At 31.0% G+C, this 26122-nt stretch overlaps 3 protein-coding genes across 3 annotated transcripts; 1 reads left to right on the top strand and 2 right to left on the bottom strand.

Annotated features, from left to right (window-relative positions):
* Window positions 1–5414: 5414 nt before the first annotated feature.
* Window positions 5415–10878, bottom strand: LOC107628517 (anthocyanidin 3-O-glucosyltransferase 5). The gene is made up of 3 exons (XM_016331160.3): window positions 10137–10878; window positions 8432–8845; window positions 5415–6103 (listed from the first exon to the last, which is right to left on the bottom strand). Exons 1-3 carry the CDS (start codon window positions 10806–10808, stop codon window positions 5582–5584), a joined length of 1608 nt encoding a protein of 535 aa, XP_016186646.3. The 5' UTR covers window positions 10809–10878; the 3' UTR covers window positions 5415–5581.
* A 959-nt stretch (window positions 10879–11837) lies between these two features.
* LOC148575298 (UDP-glycosyltransferase 72D1-like) lies at window positions 11838–13307 on the bottom strand. Its single transcript, XM_088506162.1, has one exon. It carries the CDS (start codon window positions 13305–13307, stop codon window positions 11838–11840), a length of 1470 nt encoding a protein of 489 aa, XP_088362288.1.
* An 8841-nt stretch (window positions 13308–22148) lies between these two features.
* Window positions 22149–26016, top strand: COX15 (cytochrome c oxidase 15). Its single transcript, XM_016328626.3, has 7 exons — window positions 22149–22539; window positions 23052–23350; window positions 24031–24256; window positions 24347–24592; window positions 24708–24818; window positions 25133–25264; window positions 25581–26016. The coding sequence occupies exons 1-7, from the start codon at window positions 22339–22341 to the stop codon at window positions 25755–25757; spliced, it is 1392 nt and encodes a 463-aa protein (XP_016184112.1). The 5' UTR covers window positions 22149–22338; the 3' UTR covers window positions 25758–26016.
* Window positions 26017–26122: the final 106 nt, after the last annotated feature.

Below are 26122 nucleotides of genomic sequence, written 5' to 3'. Positions count from 1 at the left end.
AATTCATAACACTTTTTTTTAAAGATAGGCCTATATTCTGCATGCTAGTGTTCGCAACGAAGTCATCAAGAATAAGCTCCTCAAGGATCAACGCACAACTCATGTCTTCAATCTCAATGAATGGCACTTGTTGTAATTTTTTTAAAGATACTATTTTGATTTTGGTTATATGTGTCATCCTTGTCAATTGTAATATAAATGCTTTTGTGATGCTAAAATAGAAGTTAAATTTCGTTTGCGGGTGTTGTACGTCTCCTTTTCAATTTGATCTTATTGAAGTAAAAATCTAGAACTTTAACAAATTATTTTTTTTTTTAAACAAAAAGTTCAACACAATAAGGTGGATCGTCAACGGAAAAATATTAAACAGACAAAAGTCATCAACACTCAAAAGATCAAATATTATTCTACTTTTTGTAACTCTTAATCGACTTATTGACTATCCTGCAATACCTGATTCTTAATTCCTGAAGATTCTGTCATTCCTTTTCAACTAAGTGCTCCAAATGATAACAATGAAACCAAACTCACCAACATTCTATCAATCCGACTACACAATTGACCTCTGAACCACATAAACTTACAATCATTTATCTCTATATCCACCAGTTCTATAATGCTAACACACTTGCGCCTTTTCTTTCTTCCAACTGCACAATCTCATTGAAGACACCCATGTAGCAAAGAAGAACTTGACATATTTCCGATAAAAAAACTCAACTATTCCCATACATCAAGCTTTTCTTCCCTTGTATGCACACTATACACCAAGCAAACCGCACAAATGAAAATTATTGTTTGTTAATTCTCCTTCTATACACAACAATCTCTCTTCTTTTTAACAATTACTCAACCTAAACATCATAACATCCCACATTATTAATAAACCTCCAGAAACACACCTTTCGATCCCACAAATTCTAAACCCACCGCATCATTACTCCAAAATTGCACTACATCAAACTTTGTAATCACCTCATTCTTTGTCCCTATCAATCCTAACATATTCACATTATTTTTACCCTTAAATTTTTACCATTTTCCACTTTCCAACACTCCTTAGACCCCTCATATTTCACGAACTAAAATCATTTAAAAACTTTATTACACACCTTATTTCGATTTTTAGGACGGCTCCTTCTTACTTTCTCTTTCTGTTTTGCTTGCCTTCTTTTTTGTGCCAATACTTTATTTTGAGTTTGGAGAATAGCCATAATGTTATCATCCTCGTCATATAAAACATCTTCTGATTCGACAGCCAGATCCCAAGAAGCCCTATTTTCAGCCATATCTTTATTCCAACTTCCTCCGTGCTCATCTTGATTAATTTCACAGTCTGCATCCTGCTCTGAGTCCCCCGAATCTTCCATGTTCCTTATAGCCCCTTCATCATCCAACCCAATTTTCTGTATCACTGTATTCTCATCCTCTAAATCTGAATCCTACACTGCATCACCCCTCATCAGACATATGCCAATATGCTGCTTATCGCTCCCGTCCAAACTAGCGTGGGTCTCATTAACTACACTTGGTGGAATATTTTCCTCTACTATGTTGTTCGAACAATTCTCCGCACCTCCAACAATCTCCTTTCCGGCTTGATTTTACTCGTCGGGTGCATCAGGGACTTCACACTCCTCCCTGCCCTCCATGCCATCAAGCTCAGCACGGACATTATCACCTCCGCCACCAGCAGCTGACTTCTGTGCTGCTCCCAGATCTGCCTCGTCAGCGCTGTTCATCGTGGCATCAACCCCTTTGCGAACTCCATGACGAGCCACGCCCCTCTCTTCATTGTCGCCCGCAGCAGCCAGCAAGGAGGCCCTTTTAAAACGCACAATGACGTACTCTTCTTCGCACCATACAGCCACTTCGCTGCTACACCCCACTAACATATTAGGCCTTATATGCTTCAACCTAGCCCCAACTGAACCTTTGTTCAACATCAAATCAACCCCTTCTTTCTGTTTATCCCCATATTCCCAAGTCTCCGTTCTTTCAGAGATTGCTTCGTTATTAATTGTTTGAGATCTCATTGATTCCGCACTCACCATAATTGCTGGATACGCCAAAGGATTATCTGTTTGCCTTTTCAAAAAACTCTCGTGCCACTCATCCAAATCCTCAGCGACAATTACCTTTCTATCCTTGTCATACTCTGCCTCCCGTAGCCCCTGTGGCATCATTACCACCGCATCTCATTCTATCTCCAACGGTTTCCTCTGAGCTTCTAGTTCTTCACTTCCATGGTGTTCCAAAACAACTCTCTCTTTCTCGTTCACCTCAATATCCTTTCCTTTAATTTTTTTTATGTTTTTTATCAGGAGACTCCCTGACATCTTCATCGTGCATAGAGGTTTTTTTTCGGACATCAATCCTCCTCCTATACTTAGCCTCACCCACAAAGATCTCTTTGCTCTTTAATCACATTCCATTCATCTCCTAGATGGCTTTTAATGCCACTCCTTTTGTAGTATACCTGATGAAAGCAAACAGATGGATCCGGCCATACTTCTCTTTACGTGCCAAATAGATGTCATTTATCCTTCCTATCCACTTGAACATATGGAACAATTCATTCTTCGAAACATTGCAGGGTAAATTATCCATAAAAATTGTGAATGATTCACTTTCCAAACGAAAATACGCTTCCCAGTTCCAAACCCGTAGATCTTTCTCAACATGGGACTGTCTAACTTTATCCCGCCTTGTATTAGACATAGATTATGTTATGAGAACAATGAGAGTGGTTTAGGATTCAGAGGAAGTAACATTCAATTTTTGAGAGTAGAAGAGAGTCTCGGGGAGTGACACAAAAAATTCAAATAAAAAAAAATAGGAGAGATTACAAAAGTAGAAGAAGGCCCCTCAAATGTACGACAGAAAGGAGAACCTGATCGAAGAAGAGCGCTCCGTCGACGGCAGCGACAACGGCATTGTGTACGGCGAGTATTAGTAGCTTTAACAAATTATTATTATTATTATTATTATTATTATTATTATTATTATTATTTAGGGTTAAGTACTTTTTTCGTTCCTAAGGTATGAGGCCAAAATCAAAATTGTCCCCGACCATTTTTTGTTGTTAAAATCATCATCAACGTTACAAAATGTTATAAAATCGTCCTTTTCTATTTTAATTTTATTTTTTTTATTAAATTACTCTTAATAATTAATATAAATAATAAAAATAATATTAAAAAATAAAAGCAAAACCCTCCCCCTCCCCCACTCCCATATCTCTTTCCTTTGTTCTCTCCCCATCCCCTTCCTCATACCCCTCCCCTCCCGTATCTCTTTCCTTTCAAGCTCAAACACAGTAACATTCTTTCCTTTCTTCCCAATTTGACTCAAATACTAATTAATGGTAGTTAGTAGTTACCATATATATATATATATATATATATGTATGACAACTTACTGTTTCATGAGTTTTTTATGCCTAAATTTGCAGAGAAAATTCTCAAATAGAGAATGTAAATTGATGTGTTTTGTTTGTAATGCTATGCACAGATACATTATATGGGTTTTGTTGTAAGGTTGAAGTATGAACTAGCTGGTGGTAGTGTTTGGGAGATGGTTAAAGACATGGACATCCACGTGCAGTGACGATTATTGCCCATCTCCATAAACACTTATTTGGCAAACCTAACATGATTCATCAGAATCACAAAGAAATAAAATACTTCATAAAAGATTGATTGAGGTAATTTCTTTTTTGACCATACCGAATATTTTTTTTTTTTTTAATTGAAGGGGATGGGGAGTTGTAAGGAAAAAAATTGAAGGGAATGGGAGTGCGCCGGGGGTATGAGAAAGGGGATGGGGAGGGAAAAAAGAGAAGAAGTATGGGAGTGGGATGTAAGGGGAGAAAAGGATTTTGTTTTTATTTTTTAATATTATTTTTATTATTTATATTAATTATTAAGAGTAATTTAATAAAAAAATTAAAATAAAAAAATAATTTTATAACGTATTGTATCATTAAAAATAATTTTAATAATAAAAAAAATTAGAGACAATTTTAATTTGATTTCAAATTTTAGAAACAAAAAATATATTTAACCTTGTTATTTAAAATGAGGACAGGTAATAAGTGGAATAACATGAAGGGGAGCTTCAAACCGTTGACTTTGCATGGCAAATTGAGGTATGATACTATGATATGACAATTGCAATAGCGTTTTAGGTAAACATTGCGGACACAACTGCACTTGTTAGTTGATATAATAAATTTATTCGTGTAATTAGATATTTTTTAAACATTATTTTTTATTTAATTTAAAAAAATTAAAAGCGAATGATTTTTTTATTTTTTAAACAATTAATATATAAAAATAGATATTTAAATTAATTAAATAACAATAATTTTTTAAAAAATTAATCAAAAATTAAATTTTAAAAGACATGTATTTTTTTAAAATTTATGTTCGAAACATCAATGTCATTCATCAAATACTCGATATCTCTAACGGTTTGGAATCAATTATCTCTTAAATCTAAACTAACCTCACTCATATATACTTTATGCATAATCTAATATTAATTTAAACGAAAATATTATTTATATACTAAAATTAACTATTAAAATTAATTATTAATATATTTTATATTGATAGTTGATAAGGGTAAACGTTCCTTATCCAACAAAATGAAAAGAAATGGTGTATTTTGTATTTGATACGTATTTTCGAAAACCAGATAAAAGTGATGTGAATTTTCTAAATACTATTGAAGTAAAATTAAAACTCAATTTATGAATCTAATTACAGTTTATGCATCACAATATTTACGCACACTACACATTTATACACTCAACATTAATAATGTCATACTTTCATCTATTATTAACTTCAGCCAATTCTCAAATCTATATATATAGCAAGACAAAATCATAACTATTAGACAAAGATTTTGTGTGCTAATAAGTAATAACTAGTTAATTTTAAAATTTTTCATTCCAGGATTTGAACCTCGATATTTCTTGTGTATCGACAGTTTTTTGTTAACAAAAAAACGAGCCCCTTTCTTTTTTTTTTTTTTGGTCGGAAGCCCCTTTCTTTTAACTTGACTATACCACCGATTTTTTTTTAGTCCAACCGGTCAAAGAATACTAATAAACTAAATATTAGACTAACCCATATTAATTTACCATTGAGGAGTTTTTTTATAGATAGATTGAACAACTTTCACATTAGACATTACATCACACACACACACTATCGCATTTTTTTAATTCTATGTTATCTGTTTTTTCTCTACCACTTTTGAATCGTAAGTCCATGGGCCATGTCAAAAAAAAATGGAAACCATAAACCTTACATAGAAAAACACACACACTACACCCAGCCATATCCCAAGTGATAAACCAAAAATTTGTATGGCAGATTAAAATTCAGCTGGACCCAAAGATATTTGAAAGCATCCAGCACTTTATGAAAAATGCCTCAATTTTTATTTTGTCTATTAATATTGTTTGGTAAAGTAAACAATATCATAGGATTGTCTACAGTTTCTTTATTCCAAAATACATAAGTTTGGTTTACCAAGAAAGATTTCTTGTCCAATATCCAATGAGTAATTATGACACACCATTTGAGTTAACGATTCTTGAAAGTGCAAAATAAGAGGAACCATGATGATGAGACCAAGCTTTTTGAGCTATGTGTTTGAGCTCCTTGACCCTTTTCCTAATTGCACACCCTTCAATATCCCCTTTATCCATTATCTTCCTTATAGCTTTTCCTATCTCTTCACTTCCCACAATCTTTGTAGACATTGACACATTCAATCTAATTGCAATGCCAACTTCTTCATCTTGTAGCATTGATGCATTCATCCTTTGCTCAGCAAATAGTGGCCAACCAATGATTGGAACACCACATGAAACACTCTCTATGATTGAGTTCCATCCACAATGTGACACAAACCCTCCAATTGATGCGTGATTTAAAATCTCTAATTGTGGTGCCCAATCCATTACAACAATCCCATTGCTTTGTATTCTATAGAATTCTTCTGGAAAATCGCTTGGTTGTTGGGATTTAGTAGCACCATTTGTTTTGCTATTTTCGCTTTTAAGAATAAGGTCGTCTACATTTATCTGAAAAAAATTTTAGTAAGAAAATAATATGAACACAATTTTTGAAAAATAAGGATTGATTTAATTCTACCTATAGCTTGAACAAAGAAACACATTTTTAGGATCATCTAAATTTATTGAAAACAAGAAGTTTATCTAGGAATAATATATTGTGATTCAAAAATATTATTTGCACACTAAAATTAGTCACTAAAATCAGTCGCTAATGTATTTGATGTGTATAAATATATGTATAGTTTGATTTATTTTCAATGTGTATTTATATTACAACATGTTAAAATACTTTTTCTGTTTTATAATATCTGTGCCAAAATTAAAAATCACAAGGACCAAGAAAAAAAAATCGATAATAGTAATAGAAATTACGTGAATAGACCAAATTAAATTAATCTCACCTAAAAAGACAAATTTCAATTAATACAATTGTTATTACACCTATTCTCTTTCTTCAAATTACATCATTATTAGGAGTAAATTTAGAAAACGAAATTAATACTATTTAAATATTATACTAATTTAATTTTCTGTAAAACAATTTTGTACAAACCAATCGTATACTGTCACATAAATAAAAGTTACTGATATTTATAGATTTATTATTTAAAAGATCATTTAAATATATGAATCTAATTAGATAATCATATAAAAATCTTTATATTTGTTAACAAAAATACTATTTGTATACTAAAATCAGTTATTAATTATATATTTATACATATATTGTTTAATTCAATAATATGTATTTTATATTTTAATACATAATAACTAATTTTAATATACATTTAATAGGATTGTTCCGTCAATATATCATAATTAAATTTATATTATATTTGAAACTTTTTTTTTGGTTGGATATTTGAAACTTTAAGAATCACAAGTGAGATTAGATATTATGGAATGAGGGGAGTAGAACACAATGAGATATTATATCCACTTAGGGTTAATACTCAAATTCGTCCATACTCAAATTCGTCCATGAAAGATTACGCAATTTTTATTTTCGTTTTCGAATGATTTTTTTAATCAAATTAGTCTCTGAAAGATAAAATGTAAGTCAAATTAGTCCTTTTGTCAGAAAGTGCCACGTGGCATGATGACGTGGCACGCCACGTGGCAGGTCAGCAACACGTGTCACTTGACATGTAAAAAAGTTTTTAATAGTCAAAATAGTCTTTGAAAGTCTAGATGTAAGTCATTTTCATCCCTCAAATTTTAAAAATTAATCAAACTAGTCCTTATATAATTTTTTTTATTTTTCTTCATAATATTAAATTTGAAATATTTTTGATACTACAAATTTTAATAGAAATGTAATTGACAAACAAAACATTAGTAATCGTATCTTTTCTTCTTAAAATTTTTTTCAATAAAATTATCTCTCTCCTTTAATTCTTCTCAAAATTTCTCTTATTCTTTTCTATTCTAAAATATTTTTCTTACATTATTACATTTTGCTGGAATATATATATATATATATACTCAAAATTAAAATGTATGTATTTATTAACCTAAACAAAATTATATGCTCAAAATCAAAATTTATGTATGTTAAACTAAACAAAGTTGTACCACAATTTTTTTTCTACTACATCTTTTTAAAACATATAGGATGTAATGGTATAACTTACATATAAGATGTAATGGTATTACTTACATATAGGATGTAATATCATAATGGAAAAAAAAAAGATGTAGTAGAAAAAAAATAGTGATATAACTTTATTCAGTTTAACATACATAAATTTTGATTTTAAGTATATAACTTTGTTTAGGTTAATAAATACATACATTTTAATTTTGAGTATATATATATTCCAGCAAAATGTAATAATGTAAGAAAAAGGTTTTAAAATAGAAAATAATAAGAGAGATTTTGAGAAGAATTAAAGAAGAGAGATAATTTTATTGAAAAAAATTTTAAGAAGAAAATATATGATTACTAATGTTTTGTTTGTCAATTATATTTCTATTAAAATTAGTAGTATCAAAAAATATTTCAAATTTAATATTATAAAGAAAAAATAAAAAAAAATTATATAAGAACTAGTTTGACTAATTTTTAAAATTTGAGAGATGAAAATGACTTACGTCTAGACTTTCAAGGACTATTTTGACTATTAAAAATTTTTTTACATGTTAAGTGACTGACCTGCCACGTGACACTTTCTGACAAAATGACTTATTTGACTTACATTTTATCTTTCAGAAACGAATTTGATTAAAAAAATCATTCGAAAACGAAAATGAAGATCGCGTGATCTTTCAAAAACGAATTTGAGTATTAACCCTATCAACTTATATTAATCCACACAAAAATTTGAACATTACCTTTTCAATATCCATCTGAGTTGAAGCCTCTTGCACTGAGGAGTGGCATTTTTTATTTGTTTCAGCATCCTCACCTGCTGTGAGATAATAGTTATTATTCCCAGTTTTTGTGGATGGTGGCCTCAAAGACCAAACAAATTTTTGACCACTTAGCTCCAACCCCATAGCCATCTCTTTGATTTGTTCATGTGACATTGAGTATCCACTTCCAAGTGAAACATATATCACTGACTCTTCTTCTTGAATGTCTAACCAATCAACAACATGATTTCTATTTTGTTTATTAGTTTCCCTTATCACTGGCCCAATTGGGAAAATGGGTACCTTTGTTATTTTTCCACTTCTTAGTGCTTCAAGTGTCTTAGGCTCTAACTCTTCAAATGTGTTAACAAAAATCCCATCAGCCAATGTTAACTGTTCCAAATATATATAAGTTATTATTAACATATTTATTTATAAAGAAAAAAATTACAAACAATGGGGCTTGAGGCTTGATTAAAGATGGATAACACAAGATGGATGTTAATTGATAGTTTTTTCTTCAAATATATGTATATATGTTTATACGGTTTTTTCATATACTTTTTAATTTAATTTTTATGCAATTATAGTGCAAAGGAGTTTTGTACACTCATCTAATAGTATATTATTACATCAACAAAAGTAACTAATTTTTAAATATATAAACATAATTGAATAGCTATGTATTCTTTATATTATGAATGTATTAAAATTAAATTCTATATATTATTAAGAGTGTTTTTCATTCCAATATTTTTCCTTATTCTCTAAATTTTTTAATTAATTATCTATTTTTAGTTTTTCAACTTTTATTTATTTATTTGATAAGTGAAGAGTCTACCCATAAAGGGTAAAACTTCAGAAAACAAAATAGACAATGTACAACATCACATTGTTAGAGAAGCCCTTCAGAATTTAATGCTAATTAAGCACTCAAATTAAATTAACCTAGCTATATTATAGATTCGTTTGCGAAACTTCAAAAAATAAATTTTTTTTTTGTTTTTGACTTATGAAAAGTAATAGTATTAATATTTGGTATAATTTTTAAAATTAAATTATAGCTTTGTAAAAAGTTACTTAAGTATTTATGGAGAAGTTAAAAAAAAAAATTTCTCTCATAATAAAAAATTTTTTTATCGCATTTTTTTAAAAATAAGTACTTTTAAAACTAAAAAACTAAACAATATAAGTTATTTTTAATATAAACATTTATTATTTAAGTTATTTTTTAAAAATATTAATTAAATTGTTTATCTAAATTGGAGCTATAAACCAAAAAAAAAAAAAAAAAAACGATGAACATATCGAGAAGGCCCCCACATGATGACTATGGTGGGAACTTGAATCTACACCATAAAAGCTTATATATAGAAACTAATAAATTATTAAAAAGTTGCTATATTATTGAGTGTTTAAAATTTCTGACAATAATATTAAAAGACCTTATTAGTATTATGTGGTCTAGATATTTTCACCACTACACCAACTCAATAATTGGTAATGAAAAGCTTAATTTAACATGCTATAAAGACAAACATAGACATCATCCAAACTTCAATTGTATATGCTATATTCTTGCATAAGAGATAACGATTAGTAACATATTAGAAATTAAAAAATTATAACAAGTCAAAGCATATTTTCATCAAAAGATTATTGAGTTTATTATGAGAGAGATTACCGCCTCACACATGAGAAGATACTCAAGATACAACCTATGTGTTCTGTCCTCCATCATCTGGAACAAATCACTAGGATGTATACCTTTGCAACCTGGGATTAATATTGGTGTCTCTCCATGGCTATGATATTCTCCTTCTTCTACCTCTTTATCTAACTTTGGTGAGTGAAAACCAAGTGCAACAAGCCATGCACTTGTTGGGGCAAAAAGGTACATAGGAACTTCCATATTGTTCATTTTCTTCACTAGAGGAAGAGTTTGGCTTAGGAAATAATCGGTGATAATCATGGTTGGTTTGAATTTCATGTTGGAAATTGCACTTACAAAGAGTTTTGGTGCTTCATGCATTGTGATTGCTATCTTGGTCTCTAAGGTTACAATATTATTAGGATCAAGAACGTTATTACTAATATGGTTGGATATGTCAATTGGGGGAAGGTGGATTATGTCAATTGAAATGTTTTGATTTATGGTTGATTGGAGAACATCTTTCTCAGCTTTGGATGATGATGAATTGATTGAAGGAATGAATAAGGTTATTTTGGTAATAGTGATTTTTTGGTGTGTGAGAAGGTGTTTGGCAAGTTCAAGAATTGGGATTATGTGACCCATTCCTGGTGAAGAAAAGAGTGCAACATGATGATGATGATGATGAGAGTTTGAGAGGGCCATGGATGTGAAAGTAAAAGATAAAATGAAATTTTGAAGTCAAATGATTGATGAAGGGTACTTTGAACTCTATATATGCTCTGCCAATTGGGTTGTGAGCTATACATATTTATGTATGTATATCATGTCTACTATGCTATGCTATGTTGTAAACTAAAATTAGCCATTAAAATCAATAATCAGTATAAAATATATGTTAGAATATAAATATATATTGAAAATAAATTAAACTACATATGTATTATACACAAATACATTAGTAGCTAATTTTAGTGGTTAATTATTTTTTATGTACAAATAATATTTTTGATATTATATACATGATATGAATGCGAAATTTGACCATATTTAAAAAGTAAAAAGTATAACTAAAATTAAAATGAAGGTTATATTTTTTATTATTTAATAATATAATTTAATTTATAAAAATAAAAAATAAAGATATGATTAAATTGTAAAAATATTACATTAATTTTAATAATAATATAAAGAGCAAAGTAACAATTAAATTTTTGAAAATTTCGTCAGACTAATTACTCTCCGAAGATAAAAAAATATCAATCTAATCATCTTGGATAGTAAATAATAAATATATTATGTTTTTCTTTTAATTCATCATATAAAATTTATCGATGACATTTATATGTATTGTTAATTATTGTGACGTGTCTATTTATGAATGATTGTCACGTAGATAACAACTTTTAGAACGAAACTTTATCTAATTTGATATGATTCGCAGTAAATAAGAGTAATTGATAAAAAATTTAAAAATGTTATTTGTACACTAAAATCAGTCATCAATGTATTTGTGTATAAATACATGTGTGATTTAATTTATTTTTGTGTATTTATATTTCAGCATATATTTTATTATGGTATGACTGATTTTGCTATTTTTAAATGAGACAAGAGGTCACACTATTTATAAAGAGATTACCAACTAACTTTATAAATATTCATTTATTAACTACTAACTCTCAAGTTATTGTCATTACTTTAATAGAATGGTTACACTAATGTTGTCAATAATCACATCCCATGTGTCTGACTTATTTTCACAAATGAATTTGTCATTTCACAAAAGGAAGGACCATATTGAGACCAAGCTTTTTCTGCTATGTTCTTAAGCTCCTTAACCCTTTTCCTCGTTGCACAACCTTCAATGTCCTCCTTATCCATTATCTTACATATAGTTTTTGCTATCTCTTCACTTCCAACTACATTTGCAGATTGTGTCACATTCAATCTAACTCCAATTCCAATATCTTTAGCTATAATTTCAGCATTCATCATTTGATCTGCAAATAGAGGCCACGCCACAATTGGAACCCCACATGACACACTCTCTAGTATTGAGTTCCATCCACAATGTGACAAAAACCCTCCAGTTGATGAATGCTTCAAAATCTCCAGTTGTGGTGCCCAATCCATTACCATCAATCCCTTGCCTTCCATCCTGTAGAATTCATCTGGGAAAACACTGACTGATGCTTGAGATTTAGGGACGCCATTCGATTCGACATCCTCGCCTGCCGTGAGATAATGATCATCCCCAGCTTTTGTGGACGGTGGTGTTAAAGACCAAACAAATTTCTTCCCACTTAGCTCCAACCCCAAAGCCATCTCTTTGACTTGTTCATGTGATATTGTATATCCACTACCAAATGATACATATATCACTGACTCTTCTTCTTGCTTGTCTAACCAATCAATAACATAATTTCTATTTTCATCATCACAATTTTGCTTCTTAGCTTCCCTAATCAATGGCCCAATTGGATAAACTGGTATCTTAGATATTTTTCCACTTCTTAGTGCTACAATTGTCTTAGCCTCTAGCTCATCAAAAGTGTTCACAAAAATCCCATCAACCTTTCTTATTTGCTCACAAATTTGGAGATATTCATGATACAATTGATCATTCCTATCAAGCATTGGTGTGAACAAATCACAAGGTCTTATGGGGTTGCAACCAGGAATTTGGATACACTCCTTTTGATCTGTGTACTCACCTTCCACTACTTCATCTAATGTTGGGGTGTGAAGTGCAAGTGCAACATTCCATGCACTAAAACTAAAAAAAACAAACTTTGACATGTTGAATTTTTCAGCAATAGGCATCACTAGTGATCCAAATAGCTCTGTGATGAGCATTGTTGGTTTTGGTGATGTCATAGTGGAGATTTCATGACAAAGATGTGGGATTAATTCTCTCATTATGATTGCTAGCTTTGTTCCTGTGTTTGTATTAGTAGGAACATCAATAGGTGGGAGATGAATGACATGAATGATGTTAAAGAGGTCAGGCTTCATTAATGATTGAATAATATTTGTTGCTATTTGAGGCTTACAAGAGTTGTTCTTGGTTGAAGATAGGAACATAGTAAGTTTGGTAATTTTCTTGTGTGACACAAGTTTTTTGGCAAGTTCAAGAAAAGGGATGATGTGACCCAAGCCTGGTGGACAAACAAGTGCAGCATGAGTGTTTATGATTGACATGATTATGGAAAAGTAAATAAGAGAAATAATGAATGAAACTATGCTTTAGATGAAGTGAGATTTGATGATTCATGGACCTATTTTGTTGCTTTTATAAGTGAGATTTTACCATGGATGATGGATGGATATAATTTGTTATTTTTATAACTACTCATGCAACATTTTTATTATATAATAACCATACTATTTGATTAAAAAAAAAATACAGAACGAAATTTTAATTTTTTTTTTTTAGTGATTAAATTTTAGTCAATTTTTTTTAATTTTAATTTTTCTAAAATTTAGAGTCTATAATTTTTTTTATTTAGAATACAAAATTTAAAATAATTTTTAAAAAATTAACTAATATTTTTAGTAAAAAAAAAAAATTCGCTAATATTGTTCTTTAATTAGTTACACCGTGAAAAGTCAGCATTGATAATGTAACAATTTATTTTTTTCAACCAACAATGGACAAGTAGGTTTTGACTTTTGACTATTCAGGACCGTTTTAATTTTTGAGTGAAGGAGTGGCCAATTAATCAATGTGGCCAATTGGTATCTCTGGATGATATCACATTATACTATTTTGAGTATTTTCTATGTTGCTGAATTGCATGAGCAAAGAAAACGAAGGAACATAATAAGATAAGATAATTAACCCTGCATTCCATTCCAAAAACGACCTTTCATCACATATGATTATTTTAATGTAAAAAATCGGTTACTAAATCAATTATGTAAAATACATATTAAAATATAAAATAAAAATATTATATTTATATAAAAAAATTAATTATTATATATTTATATATAAATATAAATATTGTTTAATTTATTTTAATATATATTTTATATTTTAATATATATTTTATTTAAATGACTGATTTAGTAATTAATTTTTTATATATAAATAATAAAATTAAATATAAAATATATATTAAAAATACATGATAATTGACTTAGTAATTAAATTTAAAGAGTATAGTTGTTTATTGGCAAAAAATAAGAGGCGTCAACATTTTTAAGATTAGGTAAACAATTTGTTTTTTTAAATGTCAATGCAAACTATAAAGTATAAACTGATGATCACACTACTATAGTATCATTTTTATTTTCATATTCTTTCCATATTTGTATTATTAATTTGAAATGTTAAATTTTCATTATAACACATTACCTCAGCTGAAATATGGTTGGCACAAACAAGAAAGTCCAATGCCAAAAAAAAAAAAATTGCACTAATGACAAAGCAGTTTTGACTCAATTGATCAAAAGTTTGGAATGTAAGTTGAGAATAGTAGCTCAACATTGTAGCTAACATCATTTGAAATCTTAGGGCGAGTTGAACCGATTGTTCTCATTGATTCCTTAGGATATTATTTATATATAATCAAAATAGTTTCTATACTAAAGTTTGGTTGTATAGCTACTACTTTTTAGTTACTAATTAATAAGAAATAAATGTGTTAATAACAAGTTTGCAATTCTGCTCGGGATTGTGAACAACGGACCGCAGGTCCAATAACACATTTATTTCAAAGAAAATCTCCAATTTTTTCTCCTTCCAATATATGATTTAAAAAAAGAAATAAGTACGAACACCATAAAAACAGGAGATTCACGGGTGGGAGAGTGGTGGCGCAATAACGGACTAGATCGGGTTTGGTCGTTGAAGACACGCGGCAAGAAGGACGATCGGTGCTGGTTCGAGGCTGCGGTAGAAACCACGCTGGGTAGGGACGCGGCATTGGGGAGAATGCTGGACAAAAGTGTATTGGGGCAGCGGCGGAACAGAAAAGGAGAAGGTGACTTTGTTGCGGTGACGGCGGGTGAATGTGGTGTTGAGAAGTTCGTGCTAGCGACAGTGAGCGGAGTCACAGGGGAGACGGCGATGAGCGTCGTCACAGGGGCTATGGCGGTGAAATGATTTTGGTGAAACTAAAGTTTGAACATTCTGTGGAGTATGTGCATGCAGAATCAAACAAATCAAGTAAACTATATATCCAAATAAATATTTACTTTAGAATGAAAAGAACCATCAGCATACATAGTAAAATGAACATCCGACTTAGTTGATAAGAAATAAGTAATTAGACAACAGCTGTGGGAGACACTGGGGTCGCGATACAGCGGCAAGGGTGGCATAGAATTACAAGAGAGGGTTGCGACAAAAATAAAAAATATTCAAAATTAAGATTAAACATAATTAATTCAAATTTAATTTTTAAAATTAAAATTAATTTTTTCTTTTATTATGATTAAACTTAGTTAATTTAAAATATAATTTTAAAATTAAAATTATTTTTTAATTTATTATTTACGCTATTAAGAGAAAGTATAAAAATACTTTCTCACAAATTTATTATTCATTTAATATAAGTTTAACTATTTTATTATAAGTTTATAACAGATTTATTATTCTGATAATTGATTATTTAATTTTACAAAACCTCAAGTTCAACTTCTATTTTTAGCTACTATTCCCATCTTATATTCCAATTGTCGTTTTTGCCTTTTTGGGAGCTTCAAGTCTTCATTTTGCAATGGACTTTCTGGTCGGTGTCAACCATATGTCAACTGAGGTAATGAGTTAATGAAAATTCAAAATTTTATTGAATTAGTAATAGAAATAGGAAAAGAATATGAAAATAAAAGTGTTTACCTTCTCTTTAAAAATAAAGTTACTGTTTTTTATTTTGCTAGCATTGATCAATAGTACAACAAACTTAGATACCAAAAAAAAAGATACCAAACTTATTTAAATTTTACTATAAAGAAAATTAAATTAATTTTTATTGAGGTGTATGTACGGAAATTGATTTGAGTTCATGGATCTAATTGGTGTTGAAAAGAAGTTGTTCAGCTAATTTGTCCATTTGTTCAATGTGGTGAATATTCCATACTTTGTTAGTAGCATTTTTTGGTTGTTTTTCTTTATTTATCACTAATTTATGATACACAGAATTCCATTCATTAAAAACTGAAGGTCTAATTTTGTCTATACCTAGATTTATCACTACAAAACAAATTATATTCGAAGTTAAACCTACACTTTTAAGTAATAATAAAAAGTTTTAATTATATAACATTAGAAACTTTATAATGATGCAAAGTCATACTATTTTACAACCAATTATTGCTACACAGACATTAAAAATCAAACATTAATCAACCACTACATATAGAAATGCATATTTGATATCTCATAAACAAAATTTATTATATTACTGTAAACAAACTTGATTATTTGTCTATCATAAGTATAATTATTTTACTATAGTAAGTTTGATTAATTTTGTGATTAATTAGTTAATTAAAAAATATATAAATATCACGTATATTTATATACAAATATATCATAATTATTTTTTTGTGTTAATATAATAACTGATTTAGTAATTGTTAGTTAATTTTTTTGTGTTAATATAAATATATAATAATTAATTTAGTAATTAATTTTGTGTATATGCATAAGTGTTTGTCTTACAATACTTACAACTCATTAGAAGTTACCAAATTTCTTATTTTCACTCTCAACAGATCAACACTCAATAGAAAATTCAAAATTCCAAGCTTACACAGTGGCCCAAACTTCTCCAAACTTTGCCAACTGAAGCATGCTACATCCACATTTTTTTTTAACAACTTGAGGTTTTGGGCAGCTACCAGTCCCCATGATGCTTTAGAGGTGGAAGCTTGGGGAGTAATTGATTAATTATATATGGAGTTATAAGTAGGTGGTGTTTCAACTTTCAAGTTTCAACCATTAAGCCAACACAAGCTATCAATGTTAATTAGCAACCAATGTTGGCAACTTAGAACTGCTAATTTTGTTTTTGGTCGATTTTATTAATAAAAATAAAGTTCCAATACATATCTGAAGTTACCCTTAAGACTTAAGTACTATTCTACACCCAAGATATATAATTTTTCCTTTTTTTGTCATGACAAGGTATGTAATCTTAAACTAAGTTTATACTTGTAATTAATTAAAAAAATTATAGATGTATTGAGAGGTTTATTTAGATTGTACCTGATGACTTCAACTGCTAAGTGAAGTCGTTAGATATCTATGATCTTGATTTCACTAGTGATGGAAAAGTAAGATAATTCTAACTCTCCTTGCGTGACTTAGAGTTTTAGATGAACTTTAGGAAAGATTTATTGTTATTATTTAAGAATAAGAGTAAAGTATCGTTTTTGTCCCCAACGTTTGGAGTAAGTCCCAAAGTTGTCCCTAACGTTTCAATCGTCTTATTTAAGTCTCTAACGTTTCAAAATTGACTCAATGTTGTCCTGCCGTTAGGGATCCGTTAACTGAATTGACGGCGGGACAAAATTGAGACGATTTTGAAATGTTAGGGACTTAAATAGGACAAAAACGTTAGGGACAAAAATGATACATAAAAATAAATTTTAATTTAATTTTATCTTTCAATAATATTAATTTTTTACTGTACATAGTATTCAATTATTTTTTAATTATATCTAAATAAATTACACTTAATCACATTACTTTTATTTTAAATAAATTTATTCTTTTATAATTTTAAAGAATTTTGATACATTAGAGACAAAAGGTATAATTTATATTTTATTGTATATATATTATTTTTTTCTTTTCTGTAAGTTTATATACTAGTCATTCTACAAACATTTTATGATAACTAAAAATCTTTAAAAGTAAAATTATAAAAAAATAATTTATTTAAAATGAAAGTAATATGATTAAGTGTAATTTACTTAGATGTGATTAAAAAATCATTGAATACTATGTATAGTAAAAAATTGATATTATTGAATGATAAAATTTAAATTTATTTCTATGTATCATTTTTGTCCCCAACGTTTTCGTCCTATTTAAGTCCCTAACGTTTCAAAATCGTCTCAATTTTGTCCTGACGTCAATTCTGTTAACGGATCCCTAACGGCAGGACAACATTGAGTCAGTTTTGAAACGTTAGGGACTTAAATAGGACTATTAAAACGTTAGGGACAACTTTGGAACTTACCCCAAACATTGGGGACAAAAACGATACTTTAATAATTACTCTGTTAGCCTCTAAAATTTGAAGTCAAAATTGAAATTGGCTTTAACCTTTTTTTTTTAATTTAAAATAGTCTCCAACATTAAATTTAGTATGAAAATTATTATTTTTGACAAACTTATTCTTTATAAAATTTGATAATTAAAAAAAACATCTTACTCCTTCTACCTCATCACACAATAACGTTGGGGACGATTTTAAATCCAAAATAACATTGAAGACAAATTTGATTCCGACCCTAAACGTTAGGGACCAAAACAATACTTATCCCTAATAATTACTAAATAGTCTAAATAGTCCTTATTCAATTTTATTTATACATTAATCTTTCATTTAATATTTAATTTTAAAATCTATTTTTTATTTTATAATTATTATTTTATTATTCATCATTTATATTTATTAATAATTAGAAATGATAACGAAATAGATCTTTCATTCATCGTGACCTCTATAAATATTTTGGGAATGTGAATCATCGAATTTTTTTTCTATGTTGAAGGTTCCAGATGACTTAGAAAAGAGGGGTTGAATCTATGACCTTCTTTAACTTTAATTAATTAAGCCTTGAAACCAGAAATTAAGCTTGGCTTCAGTTTAGTATGCACAGCGAATTATGCAGGAGACAATTTTGTTTTGTCTCATAAAAACCAGAAAAACAAAACTAGAGCAGAGAGGAAGAAGGTGACACAGCTATATATCCTGGTTCAGTTACCTTGTGCAATGCAACCTATATCCAGTCTCCACCATAAACATTGGTAGAATTTTCACTATCAATCCAAGTATTACATACACCAATTTCCTATGACTCAACGTAATCCCATTTGGGCACACAAGTTTCAACATAAACTTGACTTGGCTATGCTAATACCTAGACTCATCACACTAAGTGCTTACTCAACTTAGTAAGGGATATCCCTCAGATACATGACTCAAGACAGAAAATACAACCAAAAGAAATCTGAAATTACTCTTGACTTTTCTCTCTAGTGTTTCTCTAAACCTTTTTCACTTTATGGCTTTTTCTAAATGCCTTTTTTTATTGCCTTTTACCTCTCAAAGAAAACTAAGAAAGATATACATTGAAAGTGAAATACAAAACAGTAAAACATGAAGGAGATGACGATTCACAGCCTTGACTCTATGCGTTGAACCCAACTTCTGAACTCAAAACGTTGTTCTTGGCGGAGTGCTCCCTTTAGTATATGTGCAATGCTTCCAAGACTTCAAACTCAGTAGTGAGGATTCTCTCTTGGCTTTCTCTTTCGGTTTCTCTCTCCTTCAAGCTCTTATGAGATTCAATTTTCCTTTTTATACCTTAGTCAGAGCCGCGGTTATGGTTCCGGTTCGGTTTCGGTTCGACGGTTCAATAGCAATTTGAAAATCGGATGGGTTCTGGTTCGGTTCGACTGACCAATTCTTGACCGGTTTGACTGTTCAATAGCACTTTTTGAATTTAGTGGTTATGGCTTCTAACCAAACTGTTTTGCTCACTGGTTCATGGTTCGACCAACAGATTTGAACCGATTTTTAGATCCTTGGTTAGAATTGATCGTTAATTGCTAATAGACTCTGTTAAAATTAATTGTTAATTGTCTGATTAATTGTTAATAGCAATGTTCTGAAATTCGGGCCGGATTGATTGGTCGATCCTGAGTGACCTGAATCCCTTGCCCCCCTCTCGAGCCCCATTCCTGATTCCTCAGTTACTCTCATTATTTCTCCCTAAAACACAACCCTAGCCTCCATCGCGCCGCCGTTGGTCTCACTGTCGCCGCCTGGTTCGTCGTGGTCGTTCTTCAATCCTCCTGTTTCGTCGTGCTCGAAGGCCCTTCCATTCCCCCAACGCCAATCCTCCTACTGATTGATAATAAATTGATACCGATAAATTGTTACTGGTTTGTACATGCTTTTATTTTTTTCTGTTGTTAAATTTTGTTAAAGTTTCTTGATGATAAATTTTGTGCTCATTACCTAAAGGAATACTTGTATCACATAGCTCACTACTAGTGCCTGCTGTTCGTGTTTGTTTTTTAGTTCATAAATTATCAAATTATATTGATTATTGAATGGCTCTGCTCACTACTGCTATGCTGTGTTGTACTCTGGTTTGTGTCTTCTTCGCTGCTGTGCTGTGTTTTTTTGGCTCTCTGTTGTTCACTGCTGAGCATTTTTGTGTTTGATTAAGTCAATTAAAACTATGCTTTGGGCTTAATTGTGCTTAGATTGTTAAGTTAGTTAATTCAGCATATGTTCTGCTGTGCTGTTGTTGTGCTGATGTTTTGTGTTTTGTGATTTCTTTGCGTAGTGATGTGCTGCCGGAAACTGAATTGCTGCTGTTTTGTGTGTGTTTGTGTTTGTTTTACTGTTTTGTGATTTAATTATGCTTAGATGGTGACTGTCTTCATGATTATTTATTTCAGTTATGTAGGATTTTTTGATTTCTTTGCATAGTTATATGCTGCTGGAGATTGAATTGCTGCTGTTTTGGTTTGTGTTTTACTGTTTTGAGACTTAATTATACCTAGATGGTGACTGTCTTCATGATTTATTGATTTCAGTTATGTAGGATTTTGTGTATTTTGCATAGTGATGTGCTGCTGGAGACTGGATTGCTGCTGTTTTGTGTTTGTGTTTGTGTTTTACTGTTTTTGTGACTTAGTTATGCTTACATGGTGACTGTCTTCATGATTTATTGATTTTAGTTATATAGTGTTTTGTGATTCTTTGCTTAGTGATGTGCTGCTGGACACTGAATTGCTGCTGCGTTGTTTTTGTGTGTTTCAATTTTGAGTTTATATTTAAATAAGTTCATAAGACTTTGGTTGATGACATTTGTGTAGTGTTTTAAATTTAGAAGACATCTTAAGATTTATATTAGACTAAAATTATGTTTTAGGATATTTATTTATAATTTATTTATTATTTTATTATAACGGTTTTTCCAGTTAGACTACGATTGAACCGGTTGGACCAATGCAATAAACCAGTGAACCAATGACTAGAACGGTTTGATGACCGGTTCGGTTTTTAGAACCTTGCCTTTGAGAGCTGCTGTTAGTGTGGTCTGGTGTTTATTATTGATATCAGATATGGTCTTATGGATGATTATTTGATTTCTGGCTGTGCTACTGCTGTTTTTAATTCTGTGCATGATTTATTAATTTCAGTTATAGATGATAGTATTAATCCAGAAGCAATTGCTAATAACAATGCATGTGTGAATAATGACTTGCCTGTCAATCATTCTACTTCGAATGAGGCTGCTAATCCTAATTCTCCTAGTTCTAATGATAGTTAGCCACAAGGTTATTCTAATTTACGGGGGAAAACAGATTTAGCTTAGAAATATGTTGCTCTACAAATAGTGAATGGAAAACTACAATATCAATGTTTAATTAGCTTTGACTAATTATATTTTAGGATGTTTATTTATAATTTATTTATTATTTTATTCTAAAATGGTTCTTTTGGTTGAACCACTGGTTGGACCGGTTAGACCAATAAACCAGTGAACCAGTAGTTAGAGCGGTTTGATGACCGGTCCAATTTTCAGAACCTTGGTTAATAGGCTCCGTTGTTGCAGTGTGATTGTTAATAGCTTAATTGGAATTGATTGCTAATTGCCTAATTGATTGTCACTATTATTGTGTCAAATTAAGATATTATTGTAATATTGACTAATTTTATATCTATTTTTGTATTTGTTATTTTAGAATTTGAAATTTGATTATTGTTAAAGTGTTGATGAAGATATATATATTTCCAAATTTAATTTTAAATTCTTGATTATTTTAATTTTTTATTTAAGTAGGATCGGATCAGCCGATTCAACCAATAACTCATCGGTTGAGCAACTAAGACAAGTTAAGCGGACTAGCCAGAAATTTTCTTGTAAAAAGTTTGCGGTCATCGTCGCAAAACCTTGGTTAAACCTCTCATACCTAGAGGCTTCAACTCAGTCCTCTGAAGACTTTACAGAATAGAGAAAGAGAAAGAACATGTTGGGAAGGCGATTCCTAAGTTCAATTGCGAAGCGCAACAAGTATTCTTCATATCACAATCACCAACCCTTAATAAGAACAACAAAACCACCCTCTTCTTCCTCTTCATCCACCCATGAAACCGTCAAGCTTCTCTCTCCTCCCATCATTGCTAGGCACTACTTCATCAATGCTTTTCGTTCTCTTCCCCTTCCCAAGGTCTTTCATTTCCCATTTCCCTCTCCAAGTTTCAATTTTTATTTTTGTTTTCCTTTCATCCCTGTTATTTATTTATTTATTTTTTTAAATTCTCAAAGCATCGAGATGCTTTGGTCCAGTATCAGTTGGTTGAACACATGATTGTCAAATTAAATTTGAATTTTTCATTAATTAATTTATATACAATTTTGCTAAGCTAAGTGTTAAATTTTCAGCTTCCATACAGCTAATTTCAATTGAATCATGTATCACAATTAAATTTCAATGTTCTTTTTGGGGAAGAAATTTTTTTAGCTTACTTGTTGTTGATCTAACTATATGTGTGAAGAATAGTTAAATGTAGTTAGATTTGTTGTTTTGTAGCATCCTTATCATTGTTCTTTCATTATAAACTCAATCCATTACATTAAAGATCTGTTTTTGGTTCTGATCTTCAATGTTGTTCATCTAGTGTGTGTGAATGTTTGGTACATGTGGTTTAATTGAAAGGGAATTGTGGTTGTGCTTTGTAGGGCCAGAATGTGCTTTGTTTCAGGAGCTTTTCTAGGACAGCCTCTGTTGGAGCTGAGCAGAAAGAAGGGTTGAAACTGCTTGTGAATGGGGGTGCTCAAGCCCAGAAAGCGGTTGGAACATGGCTGTTTTGCTCAGCCGCATGGGTGTTTAGTTTGGTAGTACTTGGTGGCATTACCAGGCTCACCAGATCCGGTCTTTCCATGACTGATTGGAAGTTCACTGGTACTCTCCCTCCGATGTCTGACGAGGAATGGCATCAAGAATTTGAGAAATATAAGCAGTCGCCTGAGTACAAGCGGTAAGGCTCCAAGCGCTACTATGACCGGTTTCTTGCAAGCTCGCAGTGTCACCGCAAGCTTGCATTACATAGAGATGCGCATATGCTGCGGTAAACATGTTATTTATGAGGGTTTTTTAGGAATTACTGTATAACTTCACTCGTGCAAGAATGACATGATTGTGTATTTTAGGGTACAAAGGTTGCAATTACCATAGGATATAATTTTGTGGAATAGTTTACTACTTTACTTCATGAACCAATGCCCAAATGTTTTGTTTGGAACTACTCCAATGTATAACCCTGTACTCGTGTGCTGTTTCTATATGGAAATAGGGAAAATGCAGTTAACCCTTTAGCTCATTCCCTTGTCATCATAAACTTTAAAAATGTTTATTGTTAATGGTACAAAAGGCCTTTATTAACTTTTCATTCAAAATTACTCATCGAATAAGGGATAGTTTTGCCAATAAAACAAATTTTCTGAAAGGATATTGGTTAACAGGAGATCTTTTCCACGCTGTTCGACAATTTTAGGGACACAATTGCAAATTTTAAAAGTTTAAGGTTTAAAGTGTTAATGAGCCAATTTTTTTTTTTGGGGGGGGGGGGTTAATTGCATTCTTTTTTTCCTTCTTAATGATCTTGTTTGCAGTTATTATGGATGTTGTGATGGTAATTTTGTTTCACATTTGTCTCAGTGTTAACAAAGGGATGAAACTTGAAGATTTCAAATTCATATATTGGATGGAATATGCTCATAGAATGTGGGGAAGGGCACTGGGAGTTCTGTTTGTGTTGCCTTATTCATATTTTCTCCGGAAGGGGTACATTACAGTGAAATTGGGACTGAGACTCTGTTCTCTGTTTGCTCTGGGTGCGGGGCAAGGTCTCATTGGCTGGTGGATGGTTAAAAGCGGTTTAGAGGTTGGAGAATTGGATAAAATAAGCTGCTCTATTTGTTTGAAGTTAAATTGGATAGAACTACCTCATTCTAATAACATTTTCCTTCCTTAGGAACCACCATCAGAATATGTGCAACCAAGGGTAAGCCCATATCGTCTTGCAGCTCATCTTACGTCGGCATTTGCTATTTATTGTGGTCTCTTTTGGACTGCACTATCTGTTGTTATGCCTGAACCACCAGCTGAATCACTAGCGTGGGTTCGTGGGGCTGCCAAAGTGAAGAGACTTGCATTACCTATCAGCTTACTTGTCGGTCTTACTGCTATCTCGGGTGCATTTGTTGCTGGAAATGATGCTGTACGGTAGCCTGGTTATTCAGTAGTTTCATCCCTTTGGTATTTGTACTTGACATAATAGTTGAACCTTTGATGAGGATGAAGGATAATTGTTCTGCTTGCATGTTGATTACCAGGGGCATGCATTTAATACATTTCCGAAGATGGGTGATACATGGATGCCTGATGACATTTTTGAAATGACACCTCTGATTCGGAATTTCTTTGAGAATACGTCAACTGTGCAGGTAAATTATTTGTGCTGATATAAATGAAGAAGTTTGAAAAATCACAATACCTTTCTTCTCTTGACTTTATTGTATGGTTGGTTTTTTAAACCTTTTAAGTATTGAGATATTTGAAGTTATTGTTAAGAAATGCTTTTTGAAGCACCTATATTTGGCATGAAAGACATATATTTATCCTTCTAAGTGTGTCTTGATAGGAGAAGTTTTGATTTCAAATCTCATTTCTTTATTCCTTCAAAGGTTTTTTAAGTGTTATTGTGCCTATGCATGGAAAACTTAACACAACCTTCTAATAATTGTTTTTCCTTCAACAGCTTGACCACCGTATACTTGCCACTGCATCTCTACTTTCAGTCGCCATTTTATGGTTGTCGACAAGAAAGCTGGATATACACCCTGCAGTAAGAGCATTGGTTGGGGGCACTCTTGGCATGGCATCTCTTCAGGTCATTACTTCAATTTTCAGTTTTATATCGTCTTTTAACATTTATAAGTATGTTCTTGACCAGCTACTTTGCAATAGTTACCTCTTCTCTCTTGTTGATTGCACCTTCTAGACAGACAGTAAGTAGGCAAAAGAGTTAACAAGGTGTTAAGGTTTATTGAAGCTGCAAGTTTTTGCCGAAGAAATAAACGGTTAAAGTTTCCAGTGCGATAAAAACTTAATGTTTCAAAATCTTAACAAATGCCCTTAAAACACTGGTAAGCAAAACCTTACTTTTATGATGAGATCATGAGGTATATTGTGGAATATGGTTACAGGTGACCTTAGGAGTTTCGACACTTCTCTCATATGTACCTGTTTCACTGGGATCTGCACATCAAGCTGGTGCCTTAACACTTCTTTCATTTATGATATTGCTTAACCACACAACTCGAAAGCCTTCATTATCCCTTCTCAAATCATTACCTGCAGTTGTCAAATCACAAAACTTCTGATAGTATCTGTATTACGTGGCAAGGGAATTGCTATTATTTTCAAGTTACTTGATAAAGTTTTCATTGAATCTGGAAAATTCATGATGGTACAACCAATCTGTTAATTGTATCATCTGTGTGATTTATGCAGTAAAAGTTAGTAGAGAATCATCATGTAATCTAATGTTTCTTACCTTTTTCTCCCCGTGTTATTTCTTACTATTACTTTTGATACATGCTTAGTTCAGTATAACAAATAAAAATGCTTAGTTTGGAATCATTTGATTAGAGCAATGTAATTGTTACCTTAAGCAATACTGCATCCTGTAACACAATATAGTACTGATTGGCAGTGTGATTGAAAAGAAAAATCTAAACAAAATTGA

Source organism: Arachis ipaensis, chromosome B2 (assembly GCF_059453495.1).
Source record: "Arachis ipaensis isolate K30076 ecotype BB chromosome B2, ASM5945349v1, whole genome shotgun sequence".
Taxonomy (NCBI): Eukaryota; Viridiplantae; Streptophyta; class Magnoliopsida; order Fabales; family Fabaceae; genus Arachis; species Arachis ipaensis.
Note: the sequence above shows the minus strand (reverse complement) of the source record. Positions and strands in the feature narration are given on the sequence as shown.